This window comes from Microcaecilia unicolor, chromosome 3 (genome assembly GCF_901765095.1).
Source record: "Microcaecilia unicolor chromosome 3, aMicUni1.1, whole genome shotgun sequence".
NCBI classification, from domain to species: Eukaryota; Metazoa; Chordata; class Amphibia; order Gymnophiona; family Siphonopidae; genus Microcaecilia; species Microcaecilia unicolor.
The window spans coordinates 328,215,741-328,233,558 of NC_044033.1; the positions used below are offsets into that span (position 1 = coordinate 328,215,741).

General features: G+C 40.3%; 1 protein-coding gene across 1 annotated transcript in view; it reads left to right on the forward strand.

Annotated features, from left to right (window-relative positions):
* The window catches only part of IGF2R (insulin like growth factor 2 receptor), a 354,906-nt gene that overhangs the window by 118,279 nt on the left and 218,809 nt on the right, over nucleotides 1-17,818 (forward strand). Inside the window, 3 exon segments of the mRNA XM_030198395.1 lie at nucleotides 8,359-8,506; nucleotides 14,365-14,542; nucleotides 16,897-17,012. Coding sequence (XP_030054255.1) covers nucleotides 8,359-8,506; nucleotides 14,365-14,542; nucleotides 16,897-17,012 — 442 coding nt within the window.

Genomic DNA, 17,818 nt, shown 5'->3' on the forward strand with positions numbered 1-17,818 from the left:
AAGAAAGTGTTTGTTGAAGGCTACACAATAACAATCTGTATAATAGCAGAACATATTGTATGCAGGTACCTCTAGGTGCAGCCAAGGATAGAACAATCTCCTTCAGCCACAGGCTCCTGGTACAGTCAAGAAAACAAATGTCCACCAGCAACTTCAATTTTAAGGCTTTTATGCCATGCAGGTTTCTAGTAGACCTGATACACGGTTCCAACAGCAGCATTCACCTTTAATCTTAAGCACTTGTAAGCCACCTGAAAGTGTGTGGCAAATAGTCCCCTTTAAGCAGTAGGCTACCTGCACCTACCAGGATTCAATACAGGTTCACAGTCAGCTTCAGTCTGGGCTCTTTATCCAGTGCACAATAAACAGTAGTTCAATTCCCAAGACAAACAGTTCAATCAGTTCATCATCCCAGTTCAATCACAAAGCAGCCTTTACTTTCAGGAAGTTTCAATACTTTAGGGACTTCCTCACACCCAAGGGATTTCAGCCTGCGTCAGTATTTTAGGGACCTCTCTTGCCCAAGGATTTTCAGCCTGCAACTGCTTCTCTCCTCCTGAACTGAACTCCCCTGGGACTCCTTCCTACCTGCCTAATCAATCCCTGGCTTCTGCTCTCAAAAGCAATCATTCTCCATCCATTAGCTTCCCCCTCACCCATACCAGCTGAGTTGAGCATTAGACTAATGATGAGCTGCTGCACACAGGGTTTCTTATCTCTCTTTCCCCCTAGTGGCAGCCAATCTATACATATCCTGCCAGCTTACACCCATGTCTTCCCCTACTGCAGCTAGGAGTCCAGTCCAGGCTCTTCATCTCACCCCCTGGCTCCTTGCCTGCAATGTCTTCTGGGACTTGTATTTCAGACTGAAACTGCCTTAACCCAACTATCCTGGATGTGACTTTATCACAACATATTCATAAAACAGTTCACAAATCACAAGATATATAGTGACAAATGAACAATATTAAAATATGTACTCAAGTTTCCACAGAAAACCATTGAAATCTCAAAGGTCTCAACCAGGCTGGCCCTGATCCCAATCCTGACTATCACAGGTATTTGCTGTCTATAATGCATAGATCAACCATAATCCATGCTCACAGCTTTTTCTAGTTAGGAGCCCTGGAGTATGGAAACAGATAAGGCAGCCATCATGGGAATTCTTAGGCTGCGAACACTAGGTGACGTTCAGAGTGGAAATTCAATCCTGTTTTATCAGCTAATAAAACACACGTTGCCTGCTCAAGATATCACCCCATAACGATTGAAGCATTCCGTTTCCTTAACAACACCAAGATGATTTGTTTCTAAGTAGAAAGGCTTCCACCTAGGAAGCTTAGATACAAATTAGGCAGTGTGACTTGAAACCACAAGACTAGTCTGAACTACTTCCACTTCATGACTTGAGCTAACAGCGATCCAGGTTATGGTAAGGAAATGGGAGAAGAGCTGTTTCTGAAGCACTTTTGCAAATAGTAATGCAAGGGGGGGGGGAATAGTTGGCAGACTCCTGAGCATATTAGTTGCCTGGGAGTGGAAGAGGTGAGCTAATGGAGGCTGCGGGGGAGGTAGAGTAAGTGAGTGAGATCAGATGAAAGCTGGGGGTGGAGTGTATGAACAAGAGAGAGACTGGAAAAAGGCTAGGGGAGACTCAGGCCTTGGTGATATGTGAAACAGAGTGGCAATTGTCTCCTTGATTCACCTGCCCAAAGGGTGCTGTCACACAGCCCTCTTAGAGAAAGGAGAATTCTAGCTTCTACTATTGATGTTTAGAGTCACCCTAAGGGACTGATTTACTAAAGTTTCTATGGCCACAGAATAAGAAAAGACTTAGTAAATCAGTTTCTAAAAGAGCTATTGCCTGATCTAGGAGTAGAACTCTGTCCCTCCCCTCTCGCTTATTCTGGAAGTTTTTGGGCTGGCTCCTAGATGTTATGAAAATTTGTTCAGGCCCACCATAAACATTACAGGTGTATTGCAGAGTAAAGAGGGTAGAGGGGGGGAGTACAGGTACATTCAGTGCTCTGAAGGAGTAACTATGATATCAGAATCAACCATTGTCAGTGAAAAGGAAGTTCTAGAACAGACGGTCATAATAGCCTAGAAGCAGCAGATTCAGGAGCAATATAAGGAAGATGGATTGAATAACCTGTCAGTGGAGATGGTGGGATCAGCTCAGAAGATCTTAAATGATATTTAAGGATAGCGTGGGAGTTTTTATTGTACTGCAATAGACAGGAAAAGTGAGCAATCCAGATCAGTATTAGTCTTTCTGCTGTCATATTCTGTTCATTTCAGGAAGTGTTAGCTGTCAAAGTTGTGGCAGTTGCTACTTAATTATGGGCACAAGATAAAATACAAATACCTGTAATGTCAATAAACTCTTATTGCATGCTGAGACTACAGCACACCAGAAAAGTTAAGCTCTCAAACTTGCTTTGAACAAAATTAATTTGGTTCCTGAGAAAGAAAAGGGAAAGAACAAAAGGTGAAGTTGGGGCAGGCGATGAGGAAGAGAGACCATTGGGGACAGGGCATATTCTGGATCCTTGGATGTGTTAAAGTATAATTGTAAGATTGTGGTTTTGAGTGATTATTAACTTATTAGTTTGTATTATTTTGTATCGGTTTATTTTTACTTAGTTTGACTCTATTGTAATAATAGTTTTTCCTGTGTATCCATTTCTCCTTTTTTATTTTTCTCCCCGTTGATTTTATTGTAAAATGCTTGGCTATTTTCACTTATAGGAGATGCGTGAAATAAATTTGAACTTTGGCTTTTGGTGTATGAGAAGGTGGCCACCCTGATCTAGGTAGACTACTTATCCTAGAGATGTTTTTCTAAGTTTTAGTTTGTAAATGCATTGAATCTTGTTTAAATAAAAGACTGAATGGCATTACTGATAACTAAGTAGATGCATTTTAAAGGGAAGGTGGATGAAGATTTTTGAGGAAGAAAGTGAGTAGTCTTGCAGTATTGAGTAGATTTGCAAAGATGCAGTGTATAGATAGGGATTGCAAAGAAATCGAAGAGGTGATGAGTGAATGTGTGTTTGAGCTGTGAAGGATGTCTTAAATAGAGGATAGAAGGAATTACCTTCTAATATATTTTTTGGTCTAAATATTTTTATTGGTCATAAGAGAGAAAGTAAGAATGAGTAACAATGTTTATCAAATACAGAGTGTAGTGAAATACAAATCTTCAAGTTCAATAACAGGAGCTTATAGGAGAAAAAGAGAGGAAGAGAAAAAAATTGAGGATTTATTTAACACACAGAATAATTCATGCATATGTCATAAATGCAAGATAATCTGCAGTAGAAACACTACTCATCTTGCTATTGAGAAGTGTGACAATAGCGGAAACCATTTTTTCTTATATAAGACAAAGCAAGGTGATTTTTTAGCAAGGTACATTTCAGATTTGTAAGCTTGAAATAATAAGTTCCACCATTCTTGATGAGTAGCTAGATGCAGAACTTTCCAATGTGAATAACTACCTTCAAAGCAAAAGGAAGCATGGTGTTGACAAGCATACGTTCATCGGAATTTAACATATTACTAAAACATTGACCCTTGAGCAGCAGATATTTATATAACATTGGACCAGTAAAATGAAAGACATCCGTCAAAGTAAGCCATACGTCTCTCCAAAATTCTTGAATATACATACAATAAAAAATGAGATGTTTAAGGGTACCCTGCTGTGTCTGGCAAGACCAGCATAGACTGGAGATGTGAGGGTCAATTGTGTGCGACCTGAGAGGTGTCTAAAGAGACCTCTGTGTGAAGAAATAAAGGAATTGTGTTATCGAAGAGTTAGAACACTTAAATATTGAACACCATAATTGTTCCCAACTTTTTGTCTGTGATAGCTTGCTGGATATCTTCTTCCCAGCACCTGCGCAGGCCTGCACATTTAACAGAAGATTTGCTTATGAGGAAAGAATAGATATGAGTTGCGACATGCCCTGCAAATTGAAGCTTCTTAGCTAAATCGAGGATATCGGGAGTATGATGCATCTTGTGGGCTTGCATTTTGCTTTTATTTAGCATTGAACTAAGCTGTAACCATTGGAAGAACTGAGTGTCCATTAAAGAAAATTCAGTTTTCGTGACCGAAAAAGGTTTCTAACTGTGGTTACGTGGATCAATAAAATTGCTAAGATCCCATATACCTGTACGTTGCCAATGTGACCAAGAGACTTGTTTTTTTTGTTGATTAAAAACTTAGGGTTATTCCATATTGGCATACGTGTAGTAGAGGACCAAGGAATGTTGAGTTGTTTATCAAGAGAAGACATTTTATGAGTGATGTTAATAATGGGATTAGAGGCAATATACTTAGGGAGATGCATACCAATTAAATAGGGATGTATTAATGGGTCAATAATGGACTGTCCCAGTATCATCCACCTAGACAAAGAAGCAGTATTTATTTATTTGATGCATTTGTATCCCACATTTTCCCACCTATTTGCAGGCTCAATGTGGCTTACATTATACCGTAATGGCGATCGCCATTTCCGGAATGAGAAATACAAAGTGGTATTCCTTTAAAGTTCATAAGTGACAGAATAAATTAAGCAGTCAAGTATTCAGAATTCATTTCCGGACTGAGAACTAAAGTGGTATGGTCTTAAAGTTCATTAGTGACAAAGTAAATGAAGCATTAAGTATAAAGATTTCGGTTATGTCCAGTTCTGATATAAGTTTCGTTGTCTGGTATTTGGGATGGATCATTGTGGTATGCCTTCTTGAACAGGTTGATTTTGTAGTAGCAGCAATCCATTCCAGTCCTTGACGAATAGTAAATGCTTTATGATAAGATAAAAGATTGGGAAATCTTACCCCGCCCTGCAGTTTAGATAAATTTAGCTTACCTAAGGAGGTTCTAGGCGACAAGAGTTCCACAGGAAGCTAGAGAGCAACTTTTTGTAAAAAAATACCAGAAAAAAGGAGGGGAATCATGCTTAAAGCAGATGTGATTTTAGGTACTACCATCATTTTGATGGTATCAAGTCTACCCCACCAAGTTAAATTAAGTGGGGACCAAGATGAAAGAGAGTTTTTAGCCTTGGCTATGCCTTTATCAGAGTTAATTTTGATGGTGGTAGGGAGATCCCTGTTGGAAAAAAACACCCAAATATTTGATGGAGGAACCTGCCCATTTGAGGGGATAACTTGGAATAGTGAAAGGGATGCAGGCATCATTTAAGGGCATCAGTTTGGTTTTGTCCCAGTTAACTTTATAGCCAGATAATTCTGAAAAATGGGAGACTAGTTTAAGAAATGTATTCATGGAGGCCTGAGGCTTAGCAAGGTATAACATGATGTCATCCGCATATGCTGAAAGCTTGAACTCGTTATTGCCTATGTGAACACCAGCAACCTCACTTGAGTTTCGTATAGCTATCAGAAGGGGCTCAAGCACTAAATTAAATAGCAGAGGAGACATAGGGCAACCTTGCTTAGTGCCTCTGTGCAGCATAAATGGGCAGAAAGCTCACCGTTGGTGGCAATACGTGCAGTCAGCGAAGAATACAAGAGGTGCAACATACGTACAGAAAAGTCAGGGAAACCAAAATGCTTAAGCACAATAAATAGATATTTCCACTCCACCCGGTCAAAGGCCTTTTCAGCATCTACTACTACTACTATTTATCATTTCTATAGCGCTACAAAGCATATGCAGCGCTGTACACCATACACTAAAAAGACAGTCCCTGCTCAAAGAGCTTACAATCTAGATAAGACAGGTAAACAGAACAATTAAGGGTAAGGGAATAATAGGTGAGGTTAAAGGACAGGGCAAGTGAGAAACAGACAGGATAGGTTGAGCCATAGACCGAGCGGAGTGGATAAGGTGACAGTAATCTAGTATTGTCAGCACCATATCTAGACTTAACAAAACCAGCTTGATCTCTGTGAATAAGAGATTGGATAGTGGTGTCCAACCTGCAGCATAATAGTTTTGCAAATATTTTGTAATCTGCGTTTAACAGTGAAATTGGCCTATAGTTATGCACAAGTGTGCAGTCTCTGCTAGCTTTAGGAAGCACTACAATGTTAGCATCCAGAAAATGTCCTGCAAAAGCTGAGTTTAATAGGTCTTGGTAATAGAGCATCAAAGGTGTTGAAATGAGGGCCAGAAATGACTTAAAACTCAACTGGGAGACCATCAGTGCCAAGTGCCTTTGACGAGGGTAGCATCTTGATTGCAGAGAGTATCTCACCCTGGGAAATGGGCTGATTGAGCTTACATATTTGTTGCTCAGAGAGGCAGGGAAGATTCAATGAGGAGAGAAAATTAGAGATTTCAGAATCAGAAGCTACACATTCAGAGGAGTTTAACAATGTATAGAATGATTCAAAAGCTTCTAGTATTTGAGAAGATGAAGTCAAGGGCGCTCCAGTAGATGTGTCTATGTGCTGCTTTGTTCTTTTGCCTTTGAGATAAGACGCCAGTAATTTACCAGCTTTGTTGGATTCTGCGTAATACATGGCGCTTTGTTTAAAGGTGATGACATTGGCAGTGTTGGACAGAATCAAATTATATTGCATTTTAAGGAGCCTGAGTTTTTTAAGTGTAGACTTAGATGAAAACGTATATAAAGTCATTTCAAGTTGATGGATTTCATCTTCAAGTTTGGCAGCTTTAGCATTGTTGGTTTTGCGAAGATGAGATGCGTAGCTAATTATTTCACCTCTCAGCCAAAACTTGTACGCCACCCATATTGTTACGTATGATGGCACAGAGTCTTTGTTAGCGGTGAAGAATTCAGTTGGCTTTTGAGCGATGTGCTGCAAAAAGGTTGAATCTGAGAGCAGAGAAGTATTAAGCCTCCAAAAGGAAGATTTTGCTTTACCAAGGGACCAATTAAAGTCATAAGATATAGCTGCATGATCAGAGATCGATATTTCATGTATCTGTGCAGCATTTAGCATAGGGATCAAGTCTTTGGTACCCAGTAGATAGTCAATTCTTGAATAAGTATGATGCGGGGTGGAGAAGAAAGAGTATTCTCTAGAAGGTTGGGTAAGTTAATCTCCATAAGTCAGACCATCCATTGGATTGCATAAGGCTATTCAGTGAGTTCCAAACTTTAAGTTTAGCGGGTCTACAGTTAGAAGATCTGTCCAAGCAAGGATCAATTGGAAAATTGAAGTCACCTCCAATAATAGTGTGACAGTTATGAGCATTTGGTCCAGCAATGTTAATGCTATGAAAGAAGCTAGGGTCATCGATATTCGGAGCATAGACATTAATACATTTTTAATGTAATGCTTATGCTTGTATCTTTTGTTCTTTTGCCTATGTGAACTGAAAACGGAGAGCATAGTTGTGAAAGTGCCTTTGCCTGAATGGGAGGAGTGGAGGAGAAAATGCCCATTACATGATAGCCCTGCCTCCTTTTAGAAAGGAGGAACTGCTAGGGAATATTCATTACTTGTATTGTACAACTTGTATAGAATGCAGCTACCTGTATGTATGTATTTTATTTGTTGGGGTTTATTAATTGCCTTTATGAAGCTTTTTGTTGTTTTGTTTTAATGAGTAGGAAGCATTTTGAACATATCTCCAGCTTTTCTGAGGTGCATTGTCTTCCTGTTTTTTTTTTTTTTTTGGTGTATTCAAAATGCTCACCTTGATCCTTGAGGTCATTCGTGATGATGGCCTTCAGTACCTTAAGTCAGCAGTATTGGAACATGTACCCCTTTGTATCTCTTTGGTCAAAGTTTTTTTGTCTGTCCAAGACTCATGCAAAAACCTTCTCTGTTGCTAGGCTTTCGTTTTGGAGTTTTCTTTTAAAGCAGCTCCAGCACAAATATGGTAGCTTGATCTCAAGGAGAGAGCTAGAATCTACTTTCTTTAGAAAGGCTTTTGGGTAAGGTATGATCACCAGGGCTCTGTGTATCTGCTAATGGCTTCCTCTGTTAAATGTGCTTTTTGCTATCTTATTACCTAATAGGGCTAGTCTTGTGGACTAGTGGATTATAAATGGTGATAAACTGTGTAACATGGGGGAAAACAAAGAATTTTTATCCAGTAAAGTAGCAGTCCTAATGTTATGGGAAGTGTAGCGTCATGTTCTTAAAAAGATGAGGGCTAATCTGATAGCTCAGAAGTCGTGCTATGTACTGTTATGCAGAGAATCATATCTTTTCTGGTTCCTGGGTCAGGAATAATGCTATTTTGTAGAACAGAAAAGTTCTATGTAATTAATATGGCTTGACTGAAAGTGCAAGACAGGTAAGTTGTTGTTCAGAATGACCATAGAGTCGGGCACTACTTTTGAATTACTGTTGTGGTGCATGTCTTTTTTTTTTTTTTTTTTTTTTTTTTTCCTTCAGGGTTTTCCTTTGATCTTTCACCACTGACTATAAAAAATGGAAGGTATCATGTAAACACAAACGAGTATGATTTTTATCTAAATGTCTGTGGCAGCGTGTCAGAAGAACCCTGTGAGGAAAACTCTGGTGCATGTCAGGTGTCAAGAAAGTAAGTACGAGTGAGCAACCTAGTTCAGTGCATTCTCTAAGGGGAATAGCACTGTAAAATAGCATATTAAGGATACAATTATTTGTGTTATTACAAATGCAGTTGCACAAGGAGAAGTTCTATGTCTTTGCAAGATGATTGTTGTTTAGTATTAGTAGTGCTAGCCAAAATATGATACAAGCTTTTTTTTTTGTGAACAAATATTAGGTTTCCATTCCATATTAGAATCCCACTGCACTCTGCTCTCCCACTAAGGGCCAAGAATGCTGTATGCCCTTAGGAAAAGCCAGTGAAAAACTTGTTAATGCATCTTTATTGAATATGTTACATAGAAGCAATTTGTGTACATCTCTAGATGAAAAACACTCCTATGTTTTGATTCATCTCTTTTTTTTTTTTTTTTCCCCCTTTCCCATCAAGGGGGTCACATGAGCAGTCATATCTAAGAGCCCAGAACTCTGTATAGGTGTCAAATCTACCCTTCATAGAGAGAACGAGCGAGAGAGTTTAACTTCCAGTGTGTGGACTTGCTCATTCTTCCACTGCCTGGCAATCACTAGCTTGGCAGTCAATATCAGTTTATTTGCAAGCTTGATTGGCGTGATGGGTTAGTTACCCATCTGATGAAAAGGTTTAAAAGACAGACCAGATCGAGGAAAGGCTCAGATCTTGTATATTTCTGTGTTTGGTTCAGAAGCTCCCGCCAATATCTTTGGGATACCCCACACTCCTTCTGAAAAGGAGTCCTGTGCTGCCTTACATCTTCAGCACAATGAAGATCCTTGAATGCCACAATGACATAGCCTGTAGACTGTTTGACTTTGAAATAGTTATCTTACATTAGATGTTTTCTCAATGGCAAGTCTGTAGACATGACACCATTTATGTACTTTCTTTCATTGCCTGCCATTGAGTGGATGACCAAACAAGAATATGTGTTGGCTTTGTAAATGGTGTTTGCATACCGGGACATAGTAAAGCCTAGATAACAATTATGTTTTATTTTTATAAAACTCTTTCCAACTGATGTAATTTCCATATTGAGATAGTTCTGGCTTCTGAATATAGAAATGAAATGCCTCAATTGAGAGTTGTGAAAAATTGGGATCCTGTGTCCTGACTGTCTTTTAATGTCAGGCTTAGAAATGAAAGGTTTAGAGATGTAGTTGTGAATAATTTCAACCATTCCTAACTTCTATAGTTTGTGCAGAGTTGCCTGATAGACTATATATTCTTCTCTGAGGACAAGCAGGCCAGTTGTATTCTCACAGAGCCCAGTGCGGATGCTGACAAGAGAGATTAATGTAGAATTTTCTAGCAGCATCCCACCTCGCATGCGCTGGTGGCTTTCCACTTGGCACATGAGTGTGGGTCCCTCAGGCTTAATTTTTATGCAAAACAAGGAGGACACGTTATCGTGTTCTCCTGTCAATGCATTTTTTTTCTCTCTCTGCTTTCCTGTGTGAGTATTTTTGTCCCTTTGGTGGTATTTCTCCTTCCTCTTTATTTTATTTTGTTACCCTTTCATTTTTGTAGTGTTTTTGGCTCTTAAGTTTCCTTTCTTTTTTGTTAGTTGCTAGGCCCATTTAAGCCGGAGCACCAACCTCAATTTGAATGCTTCACCTTTTTACAGCTCACAATTGAGGTTTTGAATTTGGCCGCGATTGTTTTCTCAATGTCCAAGACCACCCCCAGAGGCTTCAAAAAGTGTGCCTGGTGTAATCAGGAGATTTCCATGACAGATCTGCACTCTTGGTGCATTGGATGCCTTGGGCCTGACCATGAGCCTAACTCTTGTTCTGTATTTGCATGAGGTTGAGGGCACAGAGGTTTAGCAGGTACAGCAAGAGACGTTTTGGATCTTCGATAGCCAATCCATTGATATGGGCACCGGAAACATTGACCTCGATGACTGCTAAGACTTTGACTCATAGCCCCCACTCCCAACATTCTCTGCCTTGCCAGTCCTGCCCTCAGAAGTCCCAGACAGCTCCTCAGTCGAAGCAAAGGGCGAGCTTTTGACTGGCTCCAGAAGAACATAGCCGCACTCAAAATAACAGTCCCAGACGGCCTACTGGTAGGGGAGAGGCTGAATTTTTTCCAACACAGGTGGCCCTTTGTAACCTTCGACCAGTGGATTCTTCAAGTAGTTCATCTCAGTTATACCCTGTATTGGCGTCAAAGACCACCAGTGTGCCCACAGAGACCATTGTTCACCAACTCTCGGCACAAGCAGGTACTTTTAGAGGATATCTCCGTCCTTACACAGGTGTCACATCCAAGTGGCTCGGTCTACTCAGGAAACAGATCTCTATATCAACCTCCTTGAGCTGTGGGCCATTTGGAATGCTCTAAAGGCTTTAAGAGACCAGCTACAGAATCAAATTATTCCCATTCAAACAGACAGTCAGATTGCAATGTTCTGTGTGATCAAACAGGGGATTACCGGATCCTATCCCTTGTGTCAGGAAGAAGTGGGAATGTGGCAGTGGGCCCTCCTTCACAGAATGGTCTTCCGAGCCACATACCTAGCAGGAAAGGACAACTGCCTGGTGGACAGACTGAGCAGGGTTTTGCAACCGAGCAAGTGGTCGCCCAACATAGGCGTAGCTCACAAGAACGTTCAAGAGTGGGGCACTCCCTCGGATCTTTGTGCCACTCATCTCAACTACAAAGTCACCCAGTTCTGTTCCAGCACTGTAGAAATGATTAGTAGTTGTGGGGCTGGATTTTCTTCCCAAGTGCCTCCCCTCTTAAATTCCACTTGGTCCTGGAGCAACAGCAGCAGCAAATGTATTTGCAAGATTCATCATGAAGTCTGCAGGCCCTCACACTACAGAAAAGACCCTTATGGTGTTGCACCCTCTCCTTATACTCATTGAAAGGAGAAGGTGGAGCACTGCAGGGCTTGCAGACATCCTGCCGAATCTTGGAATATGTTTTGCTGCTATAGCTGTGAGACCTGCTTTTAGAATGAGACGATGGTGCCAGATTCAGTTGCCTAGGTTGCCAATGCCTAAATCTGGGCTTGCTGCAACCTTGTGTTTCCAAACTCAGGCACCCTAGTTGTTTTTCTGGAGCAACTGCCGATGCTTCCAAATCACCCTGGCTTTCTTGCCACCTCAGGTAATGTGTTCTCATTTTCCTCAGTTCATCTCACCTTTGTAGCTTTTTTCTTAGATTCTGCACTACCAGGTCATAGTGCAGAGCAACCAAGTATTCGAAAAATTAACTGTTAGGTACCTTAGCCTGAAAAATTAACTTCTAGGTACCTTAGGCTGTGTTAGGCCCATTTGAAATGAAACATTCATGATGATTTCTGCAGGTGGATGGAAGGGTAACCTATAGCTAAGGCTTCCATTTTATCTAAATTGACCTTTAAAGCCTGAATGCTTTGAAAATTCTGTTAATTGTCTTTTTTTTAAAATTTATATAGTAAGTTTTCAAAAGTTACAAACATTAAAGGTAAATGACTACTCATTATAACAAACAGGAAAAGTAAGCAAGAATACCATAGCCATAGTAAAATATTCCCAGAAAGTCCAACAATACTCTGCTACTAACTTAGGGGCTCTTTTACTAAAATGTATTAGATTTTTCATGTATCGTGTTTAAATGAAAGAAATCAATGTATGCTTATTGCAAACTTAACTTGGCACATGCCATGCCCAGCATGTCCTGTTCAGTTTGTGTATTAATTTTCTTTAGCACACAGTAATCTTGTTGCACTTCCTTCTATTTAGGAAGTGATGATTGAACCAATTAATGGAATACCTCCAACTTAAAATAAGATCTTACATAACAACAGTTTCCATAGGGGCTCATTTTCAAAGCACTTAGACTTACAAAGTTCTATAGATTACTATGAAATCTTGGAAGTCTAAGTCCTTTGAAAATATGCCTCTATTAGTGTTCTAAATATCTTAGTGGTCACAAGCTAGGATTGAGGCTCGAAATTTAGATACTCATCCACAATGAACCCCAGAATTTTTAATTGTGTGTCAAACGAGTATACATTGTCATCAACTCGCAATTCATAGAGTGGGCTAGGATTGAACCGACTTCTTAATACCAAAAATGTTGTTTTATCTCTAATAACTTTCACCATGAATTTTAAACCCTTACCACCAGCTTCAGAGGTGAGTTGTCAGGAAAAACGCTTATTCAATGTGTTTAGTTAGTTTTTATTCACTCTTTAAAAAATTAAGTTTAGCTCTAAATCCTTTTAGAGAGACAAGAAAAAGTAGCACCCACAGTGCCATGATTTGTTGTTTCCTGGTGGAAGGTTTCCAAACTTTCTGTCAACTCCCCCATCTCTGGATGGGAGAAGAGGTCCATAAAAATCAATGTTATTTAACCAAGTATATAAAAAAAACTCTCGATCCGAGGCTGAGTCATGGGAGTTAAGTGCAAAATATCTCATACTTTTTCAACATCTCTGCAGATACCATAGAACAATAGAGAAAATTGAAATGCAAATTATTGACCCATTGACAATTATCAATCTTTTATTATCAATCCTTTCTAACTTAGAAGAGAGCAGCATCCCTCCCTTCACTAGTGCATTATTAGACACCTCCATTAACTCTGTCTTAGCATGCTCTTCCAAATTCCTGCCAAATTGACCCAAATTCTCCAGTTCCACCACTTCTGGAAAGTCTCTCTGGAAAATTGGCAAAGTCGAGAGACATCCTGATAAAGTAGCTTCCATGTTGGTAATCACATCATGAATTTTTAAATTGGATCCTTTGTAGGGGACCATCCCACCCCCATCCCCCCAGCTTTCTGAAAGTCATAGGCTTTACAGCAATATTGTCTTAACAGGCTCATCACTTGGTGTGGTAACAAACGAGCAGTCTTATGTCTCCAAGCTGATGGCTTTAAGTGCCTCTGGGAAGGTTACACACTAAGATACTGGATTACCCCCTACAGCATTTATGTATGTAGGAGCAATACCCCACTAGGGTCAGATGATTACATCATCACTTTGCCTTGTGCACTCCCATTTCTTCTAATAGTAGGGGAGAAAGTCTGGGGAGTGGGGGGAGGCTTTGTAACAGAGTCTGATACTGGTTCAGTAGAGTGGATAACTGAAGGACCCACCTCAACAAAAGAATTCATAGGTTCCTGGAAAGTTGAAACTTGTGGTCCACCAGTTTTTGATTTTCCTTTTCTTCCCCAAAATACTTGTAACACAAATAGCCACATCAATAGCGAATTACAACACCTCACCACTTCACCCTATTCCGACATTTATCTTTCTATAACTTTGCTTAGACCTTTTTTCTTCATCCAGAATCTTTTTTGTAACACCAATTGTATTTATCTCCTGGAATGACGATGCCATAACAGGTGCTTGTAAGCCACATTGAGCCTGCAAATAGGTGAGAAAATGTGGGGTACAAATGCAATAAATAAATTAAAATCTTATATCTTCTGAAGGAACAAGCTGTTCTTCATGACCCTGCTAAACTCAGTGGGGTTCTGAATGAGAGCTCCAGGAGGAGTCGGTCATTCCCTTTTTGGACATGCTCCATAGGCATTTTCCATGGCATGCCAATGCTTTAGTTGTGAGTTAGGGTGCACCCTGATTACGTCACCCACAGCGCTGAGGTCAGGGGACTCTTTTCGAAAACAGCTGTTTGACTAAACAGTTCACCAACTCACAATGTGGCCACCCTCCAGTTGCCTCTCATGTTGTTAATTGAGTGTAGAGTTAAATTTTACTGTATTACTCATATATACCATTGTATTAAGAGGGTATTTTTTTTTATTTTACTAACAAGCACAAACAGTTATTTTGGCATGTCCAGTATGGCAAGTGAGTGATCTACAAAATTTGTCTATACTTATTTTAGCAGAAAAGATCATTGGAATCTAGGTCTGTCCAGTAGCAGACTTTCTTACTATGATGGTGTGATTCAGTTACGCTATGAAAATGGTACGGCATATAATGATGACCAGCATACTCTGCGATCATCACGCATCACTTTTCTGTGTGACAGAAATGCAGGAATAGGTCAACCCGAATATCAGGTAAGAATGTCATTAAGCATACAGCACTTGTCAAGAATTTGCTTTCAGGCCTGCTTGTGTGCTACTTTGATCTCTGGCACAAGCAGGAGAGTTGAGTAGAGATCTAGTTAGACACAAAAGACAGCAGTGAAGGGGGAGATGTTGCTAGTGAGAGATGAAAATACTTTGTACAGTTTCTATAATAATGGAAGAAGAACTTGCTAGAGAAATAGGGTTAGATACACTGAAAATAATGCAAGGAAACTAAACGGTCCTTTTACTATGGGAAGGTAGGAAGCGGCTGGTGCTGTGATTAGTGCATGGGTTTGCCACATGCTCCAACCACTTTCTATCACGGCTGAAAAGTGTCCGCGGCCAGGTTTTTTTTTTTTTTAATGGCCATGCGCTTATTTCCCCATTAGCTCGTGGCTGTTACTGCCAGGAGCCCTTACTGCCACCTATTTAGGTGGCAGTAAGGGCTCCTGCACTACTCTTGTGCTGGAAAGTTTTTAAATTCCAGTTTTCGATTAGCACGCGCTAAGTGGAACACTACCGTGGGATGTCTCAGCACATCCCGCAGTAGTGCTCTTTTAGTGCACGATAGGCATACCGTGGCTTAGTAAAAGGGCCTCTAGATGTCAGTTCTCATAAGAACTGCATATTTTATTTGTTTAAAAATTTCTATATATAATCTACTATTCTATGTGGTTAACAAAAATAAAATAAAACGCCTACACCCCCCCCCCCCCCCCCCCCCCGTTTATTAAAGCTTAGCTTGAGTTATCTGCAGCAGGGCCTGTTTTATTCCTTTGAGCACTGCTGCAGATAACTCGAACTAAGCTTTAGTAAACAACCCCCCTAGAGAGCACAAAACGTTAATCCTGATTCAATCTCACCATCTAATAAAGTAGTGCTTAGAGTAGCAGCCTGAACTAGGGTCATAGGAGCCAATTATTGGGGGTGCTAAATCCAACAGAAATAGCCTCTTGTTGGGCATAATGTGTGTGTTCAGTATTGGGCATACTCAAACACCCATAGTACCCACAGTGCTGGCTCCTATGACTAGGGTTTAAATCCCGCTTCTCTTCACATTCCTTTTGCCATTCACATGCATTTTTGTGATTATACGTACTTAAATATGTAAGGTAAGTTTTAGAAGCTGCAGTTTACAAATGTGTACTGTCATATGCAGTAAAATGCATTTGCAAAATTAACCCCTATGCACATATCTCACATGCGCTTGTGTTAGTAAACTTTAGTAGACTAATACCTACTGAGTCTGAATTTGTAGTTCATCTTGAGTTTAGGTTTGGAAAGGCAAATAAATCCAAGCTGGAGACTGTTCCTCCTCCATTTAATCTTATGGAGAGATGCACAAGAAAGAGAGGCTTTGCACTTGTTCCATGTTGGCTTGATTTCTGATATTGTAACACAAAGGTCATTACAGGTTTAAAAAAAAAAAAAAACTACCCATAAACAAAAAACCTAGGAACTAAGAGAGAAGAATGGAAAAGAAAACATAAAGCAAAATCAAACAGAGAAATTCAGAATGACAGGGGCATGTTTACACACAGTGATTAGCATCTGAAACATCTGATCTTGAATTATTTATCATCCTTATGTGAAGGGTTCAGATATCCCTGACAGGGACTTTGGTAAATATATTGAGTATGGCTTAATTCCTAGACAAAAAGGAAATAGAGCTGTTGAGCCTGATAAGGAGGTAGGTCAGGGGCAAGAGTAACAGCTGAAAAGGGGCTGGATCAGTGGGCATGGACTAGCTGGGCGGGGGGGGGGAAGGGAGGGAGTCACTTGCATGGGTGGGGATAGGGCTTAGGGGTGGGGGTCACTGGCTGTTTGGGGGAGGATTAGGTGCTTGGGGTGGACTGCTTTACTGGGCTACAGCCTGAGGGGACTGAGTGGCTCGAGGGGATAGGGACTAGGGGATGGACTGACTGACTTGTTGGAGTACAGGCTGGTGGGGTGGGGGATAACTGGTTTGCAGAAATAAAAGCTGCAGGAGGTGACTACCTTTCTGGGGGCTGAGGATAAGGCTGACAGGTTGAGGACAGGATGGAGAGAGAGCAGGTGATCGGGTGGTGGTGTTGGGATAGGTTTATGCTGTAGGAATCAACCCAGTCAAACTTTGAAGTTTTGAAAAAAAATTGTTACAAGTTAAGATTGGTTTGTTTGTTTAAACTTAACTATAAAACTTCTCTATTAAAATAGTTTTTATGTCCTCACTGCATTTCCGTATTTATCTTTCTTTGTATCATACTAGACATTTTGAGTGTGTTTGTTTGTTTTAGAAAGCACAGCAACTTGTATGCTATGTTATAACTTTGCTTTTTTCAATTTTAATTCTGAAAATTTAGTTGGAAGATAAATATGCATATAATTTTAAGTGGCGCACTAAATATGCCTGCTCAGAGAGTCCACTGGAGTGTGTTGTGACAGATCCCAGTACCAATGAACAGTATGACTTGTCAAGGTAAGAAGGATAAAGTTAACAAACAGTAACCAACTTGTTTATTTTACTGTTTCAAATGGAGAATTATAGAGAGAGTTTTTATTGCTGGCAAAGGACAATGGTGAATACAGTGTTGCATGGGTGTAGAGGCTCAGTGCTTTTTCGGTGCTGATGTGCAAACATTACTGTGTCTAGGAGGTGATTGGTGGAATTTGTCGTTGGCAATGGAATGGGATGGATCACTGGGAGCATGGCGCAACAAACTTGATATCCCACACAGTGTCAGAAACTAGAGAGCTTTTGGGATCAAGGATAGGTTGTTATGGCTCCTCCAACCACAAAAGGTTTACCACTGCCCCCCTGAGTTATGTTCCCTTAGTGTATTCTGCAGTATTTTAAAGCATGGTAAGTCTGTTTTGTGGTGTCTAACTTATGTACGGTGAAAGCTTATTTGCTGGTCTTGTTCCAGTGAAGCCATTTTCTGGAAGAGGAGGGATCTTTCCTTTATCAAAGTTCTGAAAAAGATTTGGACCTGCTGAGTTACTTAATTATGAACCAACTAATAAAACAGGCCCGTTTCTTACACAAATGAAATGGGCGCTAGCAAGGTTTTCCTCAGAGTGTGTATGTTTGAGAGAGAGAGAGTGTGTGTGTATGTTTGAGAGAGAGTGTGTGTGTATGTTTGAGAGAGAGTGTGTGTATGTTTGAGAGAGAGAGAGTGTGTGTATGTTTGAGAGAGAGAGAGAGAGAGAGAGAGAGTGTGTATGTTTGAGAGAGAGAGAGAGAGAGAGTGTGTGGGGCTCCGAGTTCCATGACTTCCTCCTTCC